Here is a 14,710-nt window from a genome sequence, read left to right as displayed (position 1 = left end):
TCTTATTTTACTTTACATACATTTTACATCACACATCTGGTTCTATCTGCCAAGTTATAAATGTGTATTTAATGGAATAGTCGGGTTAAACAAGTTATCACCTATCCATTACATAGGAGGAACCCACAATGTCAGAACTCACTTTTCCAAGGCACACGTGACATTGTTATGACACACGAGCCCCGTGACCAATCAGCGCCGGCTTCCTTCTCCCCAGCTTCGGACGCTTATGTAATTAACCCCTTCACCCCTGGGCAATTTTCAATTTTTCCTCTTTGCTCCCCTTTTTCCGAGAGCCGTAACTTTATTTTTCCGTCAATCTTGCCATACGAGGGCTTGTTTTTTGCGGGACGAGCTGTACTTTTAAATAAAACCATAAGTTTTACCATGTAGTGTACTGGAAAATAGCAAAAAACAATCAAGTGCGAAAAAACTGTAGAAAAAAAAAAGTGCGATCGCACAATAGTTTTTGGAATATTTTATTCACCATGTTCACTATATGATAACACTGATGTCGGTGTGATGTCTCAGGTCGGTGTGATGTCTCAGGTCGGTGTGAGTTCATAGACACCAAACATGTATAGGTTTACTTTTATCTGAGGGGTTAAAAAAAATTCATAAACTTGTCCAAAAAAGTGGCGCACTTTTTGTCAGGGCTGTGGAGTCGGAGTCGGAGCTCAATTTGGTGGAGTCGGAGTCTATAAAATGCACCGACTCCGACTCCTAAAATATATAATAAATTGGGGACAGTAGTGCAATGCAGAATGTGCTGAATATTTTTTTTATAGGAATTTGGAAAACTTATGAAATGTCCTACAAATGGCTGTTCTATTCCTGATCTAAGGCTGCATTCACACACAGCGTTTTTGCTGCGTTTTTTTTCAGGATACGTTTTTCAGCTGCAAAAGCAGATCAGCTTTTTAAAAAACCGCATCACCTGAAAGGTTTTTGAGCTGATAATGCTTTCAATAGCAAAAGCAGATTAGAAAAAGGCCACACAAACTGACATGCTCATTCTTTGTGAGGATCCTCACAAAACGATGTGTCTGAATGTCCTATCTGGAAACCCATTGCCTTTGCTGGATGCCAGAGTCACCGCCGCAATTCACTGAATTATTTTGCCATCAATGTTCGATATGTTTGTGACAAGAAAGAAATTGTTAGTAAGACACTGGCAGTAAAAGATAGTAAAGCTCATCACATCAGCCAGTTTCTCCAGGCCTTAGTGGAAAAAGTTCTGCAAGATTAAGAACGCAAAAAAGAACAGGTTCTTGCCATTGTAACGGACAATGCTTCAAACATACTGTAAGTACAATTAAACTGAATGAGAGTAATGAACAACAGCTAGAAGAAAATGTAGGATTTAGTATGTGTGAGATGGAGCCACAGCGCTGTTCATGTAACTGAGGAACAAACCGATATTACAACAGAAGAACAGCAAATGATACTTTAGGATTAGATGATCTTGTTGAAGCTGCTTCAAAACACTTTCATATTCATCACATGCGCTGTGTTGTGCACACGCTGCAGCTGGCAATAAGAGAGTCTGCAAGAGGGACCCCGGTTTCACACATCAGTCTTTTTGGCGGATGCGGCGCACTCCAGTACAGTACAGTGGCAGCGCGACAAACGACGGTCACATGCTTTCATGTGACCGGAGCATGTGACCCGGAGGTTGTGGCGCTGGCACTGTACTGTATCGTACTGTACTGGCGTGCGCCGCATCCGCCAAACCGGCGAAAAGCCGGATGTGTGAAACTGGGCGGACATGCTGGAAATCTGATTGGAAAAGTGAGGAAGTTGGTTATTGCCGCCAGAACCCCTAAAATTGATTCCATCTTGAAGAGTCGTGCTGGGAAAGGGGCAATTGTTGATCAAGCCACTCGGTGAGGCAGCACTTATTTAATGACTGAGCGATTGCTTGAACTAAAATCGTTTTTCATAGATATGGTGAACCCTCAAGTAACCTTAAATGAAGGTCAATGGACACAGGTGGCTGAATTGAAGGAATTGCTTAATCACCCATTTACCGTGACTAAAAAAAATTACAAGCTGAGGGTTTAACTCCTGGCATTTTCATAAGGGAGTGGAAGAACTTGCTATTTTGCCTGTCCCAAAGAGGAGATTTAATCGCAGATGGCATTTCTGCTTCAATGAAACTGAGAGAGACACAGCTATTGGAAAATAAAATTCTTCTGGCAGCTGTTTGTGGACCCAAGTCATCATATACTCCTTGATGATCAACAGCTTACTAAAGGAAAAGAAGCTTTGAGTGAGGAAGCAGTTAGGATGTGTGGCTACAGGACTGCCAGGTGCAAGAGGACTTGGAGCCTGACAGTGCTACTGCTGCCATATCTTCATCCTCATCAGATGAGGAGTTTAACTTTGACAAGTATTTGGATGACATGGAGCAGCAAAGTGTTGCCGCAAGCAAAATGATTTCACTCCGTCTCCTATAGCTGCAGATTGACCAGATTTCAGTAAAATTTTCACTTGCTCTCAAAGAAATAGAAAAATTCAACCGTTCATCAAAACTGACTGTGTATGAGGCAATTCCTTTATACCCGGAAATTGTTACAGATGTTGCCCATGTGGTTACGGCTTTACCTCCAACTCAAGTTACTGTAGAAAGGTTGTTCTCTAGCCTTAACATTATTAGGTCAGATTTGAGGTAATCTGCGAAGGAGGATCTGATGGAAGCAATTCTATTTCTCACAACAAATTCATAGACTGCACAAATGTTATTTAGTATGTTTTTGTTGAAAACTGTTTTTTGCCACTTACATAGTGTATTACATAGTGTTATATATAGCACTATGCAATACACTATGTAAGTGGCAAAAAACAGTTTTCAACAAAAACATACTAAATAATATTTAGTATAATGCTTATATTTAAGTGAAAAATGTATTGTAGTACAATGTGAACATCAGACATTTCATAATTTTTATGATACAATAATCAAGATATTTGGATAGAACATAAAATATATTTATTGGAATACAACTTTAGAACACAAAAAACTAATTGTAAAAAAGCAAAGCCCAAAATGCAATAACAAGCGATCAAAACGTACCATCTGCGCAAAAATGGTACCATTGTAAACGTCAGCTCAAGACGCAAAAAATAAGCCGTCACTGAGCTATAGATCCCAAAAAATGAAAACTCTACGGGTTTCGGAAAATGGCGCAAAACGTGCGCCACTTTTATTGGACAAACTTGTGAATTTTTTTTAACCCCTTAGATACAAGTAAACCTATACATGTTTGGTGTCTGCAAACTTGCACCCAGGGCTGTGGAGTCTGAGTCGGAGCTCATTTTGGTGGAGTCGGAGGGATATCTGGCTAGTTTCTGTGCTGAGACTCCTAATAGAGGCTCCACAGACTTTTTTGATTTGCATATTTCCCAGAGGACAATGCACCTAGGATTTCACTGTTTTCTCTGGCTGGTCTCCCCGAGATCAGTGATTGTTTTGTCTACTAGGCATTGCTCCCACCTGGACAGAATCCTACTGCACACTGATGAGGGGCAATACCCCGAAACAGCTGCCTGTGGATGGATACCTGGCCTTGGTATTTCCCTTGTCAAAGAGTTGGATATTGACTAAAAGGGCCACTTCATATGGTGGTTTCCTATAAAGAGACCCTCCTTGGCTAGGTTCTTCCCGGAGGGATATCTGGCTAGTTTCTGTGTTGAGACTCCTAACAGAGGCTCCACGGACTTTTTTGATTTGTATTTCTTTATCGTTCCTATGGGAGACCCAGACCATGGGTGTATAGCTACTGCCTCCGGAGGACACACAAAGTTACTACACTCAAAACGTGTAGCTCCTCCCTCCTAGCATATACACCCCCTGCTAGCCAGTCCTAGCCAGTTTAATGCTTTGTGTTTCAGGAGGTCACACACACATGCATTCTCTGATTTTGATTTTTGATTTTTCCTTTTGGACAAAGATTTGGAAGAAAAGCGGGTCCAGTCTGGACTCCCGTCATGTCCCTTCTCACCCCACTGGGCGGTGCTGTTAAGGTTGATTTCAGGGCTGTATCCCTTTCATGCCGCGCTCCTTCACCATCCCATGCTGGGGCTCTGGCTTGAAGTGGGAGCCAACACGGTTCTCACTGCTTTGCAGGAGACCGGTCTCCATCCGCAGCCCTTTTGCAGGACCCTGCTGGACGGAGCTATCATCCCCCAGGAACCTGGCAACCTGCGTCTCAAGCTAAGTATATGAGACGTTATTACCACAGAAAGTGGTCTTTCCAGGGGTCCTTTATGTTTATTTATTGGGGGAGTGTGTTTTATGTTTGGTGTTAACATTTCCGGCCGGTTCTCCAGTTTTCACTGGAGAACCGCGCCGATGGTGCCTGCACGCCGGCCGCATGTTTTACTCTAGGCCCCGGCTTCGCCTGAGGCCTAGTTTCGGTTTCCACTGTCTCTGCATGTCAGTCTTGCAGAGAGGCAGTGTAGCTCCGCCCAGCGGCTGCGCAGCACATGGGAAGGGACACTCCTCATTGAGGAAGGATTCCCTCCCCTGGCTACCTCACTGAGGGAATCCTTTTGCCGCTCTAAGAGTAGGCCCCGCCCCCTCTCCTCGCTCCGGTCGCCATTTTCTCGGCGTTCTCTGTGCCTGCATAGGCACAGAGATTCCACAGTGTGACAAGTGGGGACCTGGGCTGAGGGACCAGGGGGCACAGACATGTCTGTTTAAACGATTGGCAGCCACAACCTCCGGTTGTGCAGCTGCTTGTTTTATCGGTTTATATATGCTGGGGGCCAGTCTTGACAGAGCCCCCACCTCTGCAGCATGTCTCACAGAGCAGGGCTGCAGGTTGTTTTTATTATGCACTGCAGGTAGTCTCGTACGGCTGTACCGAGCTCATAACCATGGTGGCCCCTCAGCTTGGAGGCAGAGCCGAATGATTGCTAATTAGTGGCCCCTCCATCTGCTCCGGTTTCGGTGGCTGACCCCTGAGGGAATCCTATTTCCAGGGGTCGGCTGTCCTGGCATCTGCTGAGCATGCAGCTCCCCTCTCAGGGCGTTTTCTGCTTCAGCTCGCTCAATAAAGCTCACAAAGGACTCTCCTTCTGGGCTCAGACCCCGTCCTCCTGACAGGGAGACGCAGGGTCCCCTGTCCTTCCCCGTCCCGCAGCTCCGATTACGAGCTGACTCACTGGACGAGGAGGATGTCTCTTCCAGGGGCTCGGACGCTACTTTATGTACATTGATCCGTCCGTACGTGACGCAGAGCCGAATGATTGGATTGCGTCCATTATACTTGTACTGGACCTCCATCCGCCCGTATCAGGGGAGTATTCCCCGCTGGCAGAAAGGCATCAGTATACCTTTAACAGGACGAGGAGTGTGTTCTTTAACCACTCCAGTTTTCAGCCTGCTGCGTCCAAGCTCACAGCCTGTCCTGCAGACCCCAAAGCGGGGTTCTGCGGCCTGTTTCCCCCTCCCATCAGAGGTGGTCAAGGAGTGTACTCATTCGCCAAACGTGGCCCCTCCAGTGTCCAGACTTTCAGCCCGGATAGTTGTATCAGTGGCTGACGGCACCTCTATAGGGCTCCCACGGTACATTAATTTTGTACTGGACCCCAATCCGCCGGAGTTACCTTACCTAGGAGAACACAGTGTGTTCCTTAACCACTCCAGTTTTCAGGCCCCTGTGACCAAGCCCAGGGTCCGCTCTGACAGTCGCTTCCCATGAAGCGTGATTCTGAGGACTGTTTCCCCTGTCCACCAATGGTGGTCAATAAGTGGGCTCAGTCACCTCAGGTGGCTCAGCCCGGACCGTTATGTCAGTGGCTGATAGCTCCTCACTTAAGGTTTTGCGGTCTGCCCGGTTGTCCTTGGGCCAAGTCGGTATTGGGGCGGCAGCAGCTTCGTTCTCCTCAGCTTTACGGCAGTGCGGTTCTTTTGTACCTTCTCTGCTTGTCTGGAGGAGATGCATTCCCTCACAGGGACTCTATGCCCAAAACGGTTGCCTGAACTTCCAGACTTCAGTCTTTTCATCCTATGCCAGGTCTGCCATGCTGGACACTGCACGGCGGTGGTCTTGGCTACTTTCCTCGCTATCCGCAGGCTCCTGTGGCTTCGGTAATGGAAAGCAGATGCCTCTATAGGGGTTCCTTGCTGGGCTCCCCTTTGGTGGGACCAGTCTCTTCGGAACCAACTGGATGAAATTCAGGAAGCTCTTGGCGGGGAGAGTTCTTCCTTGCCACAAACCTACACCAGGGAACCTGTCTAGGACAGGAATCAGTTGAGGTTTTGGTGGTTTCCGTTCCTCCATCTGATCGTCCTCTAGCTCGGCCTTGGTTCATAGAACCAAATAGCTTGAAGCTGCTTCTTCAAAAGACCGCAGGAGATGCTACCACGGAGTCAGCTTCCTCCGAGCTATCTAGCCACGCCAACCACCTCCTTGGTCGGTGGCAGGCTCTCTCCACTTGGCGACGTATGGTTCTACCACGTCTCCGTTCAGTGGGGGCGGGATCATATCTCCCATGGCTACAGGATGGATTTCTGTCCACCCGCCAAACAGATTTTTTTCTGTCACCTCCCGGCTCCAAGGCCGCCGCCTTCTCACAGGCCGTGGCATTTCTTGCAGGCCAATGGAGTAATTGTACCGGTTCTCGACTGGGAACGGTTCTGAGATTTTTGTTCAAATCTATTTCTAGTCCCCGAAGAGGGCGGTGCCTTCCGACCTAGATCTTTAGCTTTTTCAGCATGGTCAGGTGTGGCGTTTTCACATGGAGCCTCGGTCTTGTTCCGTGTGTTTTTTTCACCGGATCAATCAAGAACGCAAGGAGATTCCCTAGCAGCCATCGGCATCAGAGATGCTTTTCGGCAGGGGTCAATCGCAGTTTCACACCAGCGTTGACTACGTTTTGCCATCGGAGTGGTCCAATTCGTGGCTCTTCCCTTGGGGTTAGCCACGGCCCCTCGAGTATTCTCATTGGGGCTGCTGTGATTAAGGTCCTGCACCCCTAGGGATTGGCAGTGATCGTTTGCCCTGGACGGCCTTCTTCTCGGGGCTTCATCCAGTGCAGACTCTTAGCAGAGTACTTCGCTTACTCTCGCCACTCTAACCTATTCGGGTGGCTTGTCATTCTGTTCAAGTCCACTCTGACTTCGAACCAGAGGTTCTCAGGGACGCAATTCGAGACTCTGTCGGCTCTTGTGAAGCTGCTCTTAGTCGATCAGTAGTCCCTCCGCTGGCGGTCGACGTCGTTCTATCAGACACCAAATACAGGTGCTGGTCAGACGGTGGCGTCAATGGAAGCGATTCCTTGCCCAGTTTCTCCTGCGTCCTCTGAGACTGGATGTTTTCCGCTGTACACGCGAACTCCCTCCTTCCACGGGGTGGTGGCTTTGCCACTGACCAGGGGCTCGTTTTCAGTGGTGGTTTCGGCCACTCTGTCTCAGGGACGCTCCTTCCTGGCCCCGTCCCGGGTGATCCTCACCAGGGTGCTGGTCTTTCCGCCTTGGGAGCAGTATATCTCCACCGTGGAGCGCAGGGCGCTTGGACTCTGTCCGCATCAGCCCTCTGGATCAATAGGCTGGAAATCAGAGCTCTTTTTCTAGCTCTCTAAGCCTTCACCATCTGTTGGCGGCTAGGCACATTCGAGTCCAGTCGGAAAACGTGACAGCGTTTTCCTACATCGACTTCCAGGGCGGGACACTCAGCCGCCTGGCAATCTTGGCGCCTCAACATTCTTCAGTGGACAAGGGACTCCTAGTCCACCGTATCCGCAGCCCACATCCTAGATGTCAAAACTGCGAGGCAGACTATTTCAGCTGTCCTACCGTGGTCCACAATCCTCAGGTTTTGCGGTAGACACACTGGCTCATGTTTGATCCCAGCTTCGTCTCTACCTCTTGCCCAGAGTCCTGCGCAAGATCAGTAAAGGGGGCCGTCGGGTCATTCTCTTACTCCAGACTGACCCAGGCAGGCTTGGTACCCTGACCTGCTCCTTTTGTCCGTTAGGTTGCCATGGCATCTTCCGGTCCGTCCAGACCTTTTCTCAAAAGGTCCGTTTTTCCGTCAGAATTCTGGATTCTCAGATTGACGGCGTAGCTATTGAGTCCTGGATCTTGGCGACTTCTGGTATCCTTCCTGAAGTCATCTCCGCTATGACTCGAGCTCCAAAGTGTCCTTGGACCTTTTTAGCCTTGCCGACCCTCCTGTCCCTTCCACAGTCCGGTCTACAGCTAGGACTATCCCTCATTAAGGGACAGGTCTCGGCTCTGTCAGTATGTGCCAGCGGCGTATCGTCCGGCTGGCTCCGGTGCGCTCCTTTAAGGGCGCATCTCACATCATTCCGCCTTTCCGGCGGCCTATGGAGCCCTAGGACCTTAATCCGGTCCTCCCGGTTCCCGGAAACCCCCCTTTGCGCCTCTTAGGGAGGTTTCTTTGTTTCATATTTCACAGAAAGTAGTCTTTCTAGTGGCTATAATTTCCCGCCAGGGAGTTCTGGCGGCACTTTCTCTGAGTCACCCCCTTTTTTTGGTCTTTTGCATCAAGACAAGGTGGTCTCCGTCCGACTCCGGACTTTTTTCCCTAAGGTGGTTACAGCTTCCACTTTATCCGGGGCAATTTTCCTGCCTTCCTTTTGTCCGGCTCCTGTTCATCGCTTTGAGGAAGCGTTGCATATCCTGGATCTGGTGCGGGCGCCCCGGATCTATGTGTCTCGCACCGCCGTTATTAGGCGGTGCACCTCTCTCTAGTACTGACTGCTAGTCAGCGTAGCGGTCTCTCGGCATCTAAGCCGACCCTGGTTCGTTGGCTTAGGTCGGCCATTTCCGAGGCCTACAAGTGTACTCAAGTGCCTTCCCCGCCGGGGATTAGAGCACATTTGATCAGACCTGTCGGTGCCTTTTGGGCTTTCACGCCAGGCTACGGCTCAGTAGGTCTGTCAGACTGCAGCTCGAATTAGTCTGCATACTTTTTCGAAGCTCTATCCAAGGCATGCTCTTGCTTTGGCAGACGCGGGCTTGGGCAGACGCATCTTTCAGGCGTCTGTCGCCCATTTGTGAAGTTGGGTTTGCCTGCTTCTCAGTTGTCTGTTTATTCCCACCCATGGACTGCTTTTGAACGTCCCATGGTCTGGGTCTCCCATAGGAACGATAAAGAAAAAGAGAATTTTGTTACTTACCGTAAATTCTTTTTCTTATAGTTCCGTCATGGGAGACCCAGCACCCTCCCTATTGCCTGTTGGCAGGTTTCTTGTTCCGTGTGTCTTCACCGGCTGTTATTGTTGTAGACAGAGGTTCCGGTTCTTCCGGATTTTACTCTGTCTCTTCTTGTGGGTGGATGTCCTCCTTCAGCTTTTGCACTAAACTGGCTAGGACTGGCTAGCAGGGGGTGTATATGCTAGGAGGGAGGAGCTACACGTTTTGAGTGTAGTAACTTTGTGTGTCCTCCGGAGGCAGTAGCTATACACCCATGGTCTGGGTCTCCCATGACGGAACTATAAGAAAAAGAATTTACGGTAAGTAACAAAATTCTCTTTTTTGCGCAAAACTTGCGGCGACCAAAAAACGAAATTTTGGCGTTTGGAATTTTTTTGCCGCTACACTGTTTACTGATAACATTAATTGATTTTACAGTTTGATAGATCGGGCATTTCTGAACGCGGCGATACCAAATACGTGTATATTTTTTATTTTTTTAACCCTTTAATTTTCAATGGGGCAAAAGGGGGGTGATTTGAACTTTTAGGGGTTTTATTAAACTTTTTTTTTTTATTTTACTAGTCCCCCTAGGGGGCTATATAGATCAATAATCTGATCGCTCTGCCCTATCTGCTGATCACAGCTACACAGCTGTAAACATTAGATATGCTCACTTTCTGCTTCACTCGGCTTCGGGCCGAGTGAAACAGAAAGTGACTCATGTTACCTACAGGCGTCATCACATGACCCGTGCTACCATGGCAACCACCAAAAGTCATGTGATCAAGCACGTGACTTCCGGTTGGGGCGGCGGGCAGCGAGATGTAAGGGGGTTAAATGTTACGGGTGGAGGCGATTCCACTAGTAACATGCAGGCGCACATGTCAGCTGTTGAAAACAGCTGATATGTGCACAGATCGCCGCGACCTGCCCACGGCAGGGGGCGAGGATTTACCTCACACGATCCATGACTGATAGATCCGTCATTGGTCGTGAAGGGGTTGGGATGTTTTTTTGGAAGAATACAATGAAGTTGTGCAGATTTATTTATTGATCTTAGCAGACAGTCATTCTGAGATCCTGAAATCCGGTGTGTTCTAGAAGTTTTCCACCTAGATATGTCATACCCAGAGCTGGAGATGTGCGGTTATTGTTAATGTGAAGGTTGGCCCGGAATAGGCATGTTATAATAAGTGTGCATACTAGTCCGTTATTTGCTCTCACACAGTTTACGTTTATTCTTTTTTTTTAGGGACTGGTGATCTAAGTGACATCGGCCTAGGGAAGGGACGCTACTATAGTGTAAATGTTCCCTTAGAGGATGGAATCACGGATGACAAATATTACCAAGTCTGTGAAGGGTAAGACACAGAGGACTTTATATTATTACGAGGTGTTTTGTTTTTCTAACTTTTTTTTTTTTTTTTTTAATCTTAATGCAGCCGCAGCAATTCTGCCGGTCTTATCTGTCTTCACTTATGAATCCATATTGAAGCTCCTTGACTATTTTCCTAACCATCATTACAGGACCACGCTGCTTGATTATTTCCGCCTATGGTAGCAATTGTGTGTGTATAGAATATACTCACAGGTTTCCGTCTTCTGCCGTTTTCAGCAACTCTCCAGACTACTTCAGCATTACATGACTGCATTTTTGACCTGCCAAATCACAGAAAGTGACCTACGCTCCACAAAAGCTAGGCTATGTGTTTTAGCAAGCGATAAATGCAGTCACATGATGCCGAAGTGGACCAGAGTGCCACAGAAGATGGCGACCTGTCAATAAATTACTGTACTCCTTCCTGAAGGGACAATTTGGATATTTCCCAGAGGAGCATTACAGCTATAAGACTCCTCACTGGCAGCCAGAATTGATTTGCCCAGGTCTCTGTAAGGCCTTAGACCCCGATATAGCTTCTCATAAAACCAGATTAGACCTCATACTTTGCACTGACGAGGGGCAACCATCCCGAAACACCGTGTCTGCAAGTTGAGGTTTTGATCTGGCATAAATCGTAAATCATATGAAAAGGCTTGTTAAAGCGTCACTTTTGACTTTTAGGATTGCTACTTCCAATAGGTGGCGCTAGTGTTCGTCTCCTTCCTCCCTGAAGACACAATTTGAATATTTCCCAGAGGAGCATTGCATCTATAAGACTCCTCACTGGCAGCCAGAATTAGCTTGTCAGGTCTCCGCAAGGAGAAAAGATTTCCCCTTAGACCCCACTACAGCTTCTCATAAAGCCAGACCAGTTCCCATACTTTGCACTGATGAGGGACAATCATCCCGAAACACCGTGTCTGCAAATTGAGTTTCTGATCTGGCATAAATTTTAAGTCATATGAAAAGGCTTGTTAAAGTGCCACTATTCATTTTTAGGATTTCTACTTCCAATAGGTGGCACTAGAGTTAGTCTCCTTCCTCCCTGAAAAGACAATTTGTACTCGTTACACATACACACGTGATTGCTAACACAGGGGAAAATGAAAAAATAATCATTAGAGTGGTCCTTTAAAGAGGTTGTCCACTACTTTTACATTGATGACCTATCCTTAGGCTAGGTCATCCATGTCTCACCAGCGACATCCAGTACTTCCACCGATCAGCTGTTCCCCGTGCCATCGGCAGCAGCAGGTGGCCATAAATGTTCAGTTCTGGAGCTGCTACGTCAGTGTTTCCCAAACTCCAGTCCTCATGGCCCCCAACAAGTCATGTTTTCAGGATTTCCTTACTATTGAACAGGTGATGGAATCATTATCAAGGCATCACCTGTGCTATATTAAGGAAATCCTGAGAACATGACCTGTTGGGGTTCGTAGGGACTGGAGTTTGGGAACCACTGTGTTACGTCTTCTGATAGTGGTTACTGCCAGGTAGTGCACATCCGATGAATTTCCTGATGAAGAAGTGAGGATACATTTTGAAACTCCCAGAAATAAAGACCACGTATATTTTATCTCAGCACTTTGGACCTTCTTCATTTTACAGCAGCGCAGATGTGTTCCACATATTTTTTTGGTTCATGATTATTCTGTTGCATTTGAGTGCGTGGATTCTGCAGCAGCTTGATTATGTTTTTACTACACAATCCAACAAGGTGAGCGCATAGCTCTCATCACTTTTCATTTGTTACTTGCGTAAGACCCTATTGCCTATTGCGCTTTTTTTTTTTTTTTTAATCAGATCTTTTTTATTAAACAACTAAGAATCAATACAGAGAAAATATATTGCATCTTATATAACTAGTAAAAGCGTACATTGAAAAAACATATGTTGTCTATAAATCAGGTTCTGCCTCTGTATATAAAAATAAAAGAAAAAAGGATTCTTAGATCAGTTATATAATTTGAGCCTACATATAACATGGCTCCACAGATAAACAAAAGTTTAAATTATGCAATAATACCTCAGTCTAATAGAAAAGTCTCCTCCATCAGCCGTGTCGCTCCGCATCATATCTCCATACCCGCTTGCCTCTCTCTCCCCGTTTAGTCATCAATCGCACCCTTCCGGCCCCTCCCACAGCGCCGCTCAAAGTCCACTTCGCCACGTAAAACACTAGTTTTAACTTTTACTCTCCAAACGTTCCATTCACTGCAAGCACAACAGTAACTGGTCCAGCATTGCATCCTGCACTAGTGCCCCAGAGGGGAGACCCGGCCACTCCATCCATGGCTGCCAGATTTTGTAAAACTTTCTCAGTGTTTTTCTTTTTAAATAAACTCCCCTTTCCAATCTAATGACGTTATTTAATTTATTTTTAAGCTCTGGTAACGTTGGTGGTAGAGGATCTAACCAATGGTGTGCCAGTATCTTCCTAGCTTGATACAGGATACGGGCTATTCCCAGGGCTGTTGGAGAGTCCGGGTCTACTCCTCCCTCGCACAGACTCAACAAACATAAACGAGGCGACGGTTGTATTGTGATATGATATATTTGCTCTATGAGTCCCAGGGTTTGTTTCCAGAAATCACCAATGTGTCCACACTCCCACATAACATGCATCAAATGGGCATCATCCTGTCCACACCTAACACATTGTGCATTTGGTCTAAGTCCCATCTTGAATAATAGGCTGGGAGTTTTATATACCCTGTGGATGAGATATATTTGAGAAAGCTTTTGGCACTCAGAGACCGCCAGTTTAGGGACCTGTTCTAGAATGTCGGACCACTGGCCTTCCGTCAGGGGACCAACGTCCCGTTCCCATTTACTTTTAACAGTCAGTGGGTATGTCGCCAGATGGGCAGGTAGTAATCTTTTGTATAGTTCCTAAATAAGGCCTTTAGAGGACTCATATGTAAGCAGCATATGTAATGTTTGATTATGTGTCACTGTCACCGGATTTGTCCTCCCCTGTCTTTCTAGTGCGTGCCTCAGCTGTAAATACTGATAAAAGAAGACATGCGGAAGGTGAAACTCCGTTCTCAATTGCTCAAAACTCTTAAGAATATTATTTTGTAGTACTTGTGACACTAAATGGATCCCTTTATCTTTCCATCCTCTGAACCCCACAAATTTTTTTAATTTATGGCAAATCCGGGTTCCGCCACAGTGGCCAGAACTCCGTAGGCCCATTTATCTTCAAAAGAAACTTACCTCTGTCCCATACCCGAAATATCATAGCCAACGTGGGATATCGTGCCCCATTTATCTGTCTTTGTCTCACATCCAACTGGCAACCCGGATATTTCCATACCGATCCCTCTCTCACTATATCACCACTATTATCATACGCTCCTTCTTTGCCCCAACCCCTAAGATGTTGCATCTGGGAGGCTATACAGTATATATATGGGTTTGGTACCGCCAGTCCTCCCTCCTCCTTTCCCCGCTGTAGCACTTCCAGTCGAATCCTAGCCTGTTTTTTCTTCCAGATAAGTTCACGGAATAATGTGTTAATTTTTGCAAAAAAGTCCCTACGTATCCACACTGGAGAATTATGTATAAGATATAGTAATTGTGGCATCATTACCATTTTGATTAAGTTGGATCTACCGATATTTGATAGCGGCAAGCGACACCAGGTGTGTACCTTTGCTCTGAACCGCTGCAACAGGGGTTCCAGATTTAGGGCCTGGAAATCCTTCGTATTTGATCTAACAGTTACTCCCAGATACTTAAACTCTCGGACCACAGGAACCGGTATCTGCAAGTCCACCGGGAGAGGGTCTATCGGCATTAAAGCCGATTTGGACCAATTAATCCAAAGGCCAGACCTCCGCCCAAATTCTTGAATGATATCCATTGCCGGCAAAATCGACGAATGTACCCTGTCTAAATATAAAAGTAGGTCATTCGCATATAATGATATTTTCTGCTCCGCACCTAAATCCCGTTATCTCCCTGGACTTCCGTATTGCAACTGCCAATGGCTCTACTGCAGTAGCAAATAGCAAGGGCGAGAGCGGGCACCCATGTCTAGTACCTCTTCCAAGAGGAAAAGACTCAGAGACCCTGCCATTAGCCCTAACCTTCGCCACCGGTGAGTCATATAGCAGCTTCACTCAATTTATAAATATGTGTCCAAAACCCAT

At 46.7% G+C, this 14,710-nt stretch overlaps 1 protein-coding gene across 2 annotated transcripts in view; it reads left to right on the top strand.

Moving 5' to 3' along the window:
* Positions 1–14,710, top strand: part of HDAC8 (histone deacetylase 8) — a 90,975-nt gene that overhangs the window by 55,392 nt on the left and 20,873 nt on the right. For both annotated transcript variants that reach the window (XM_075324053.1, XM_075324054.1), the window contains one exon: positions 10,425–10,533. In XM_075324053.1, coding sequence (XP_075180168.1) covers positions 10,425–10,533 — 109 coding nt within the window. The remainder of the gene's footprint in view (positions 1–10,424; positions 10,534–14,710) is intronic.

Source organism: Anomaloglossus baeobatrachus, chromosome 9, assembly GCF_048569485.1.
Source record: "Anomaloglossus baeobatrachus isolate aAnoBae1 chromosome 9, aAnoBae1.hap1, whole genome shotgun sequence".
NCBI lineage: Eukaryota > Metazoa > Chordata > Amphibia > Anura > Aromobatidae > Anomaloglossus > Anomaloglossus baeobatrachus.
Note: the sequence above shows the minus strand (reverse complement) of the source record. Positions and strands in the feature narration are given on the sequence as shown.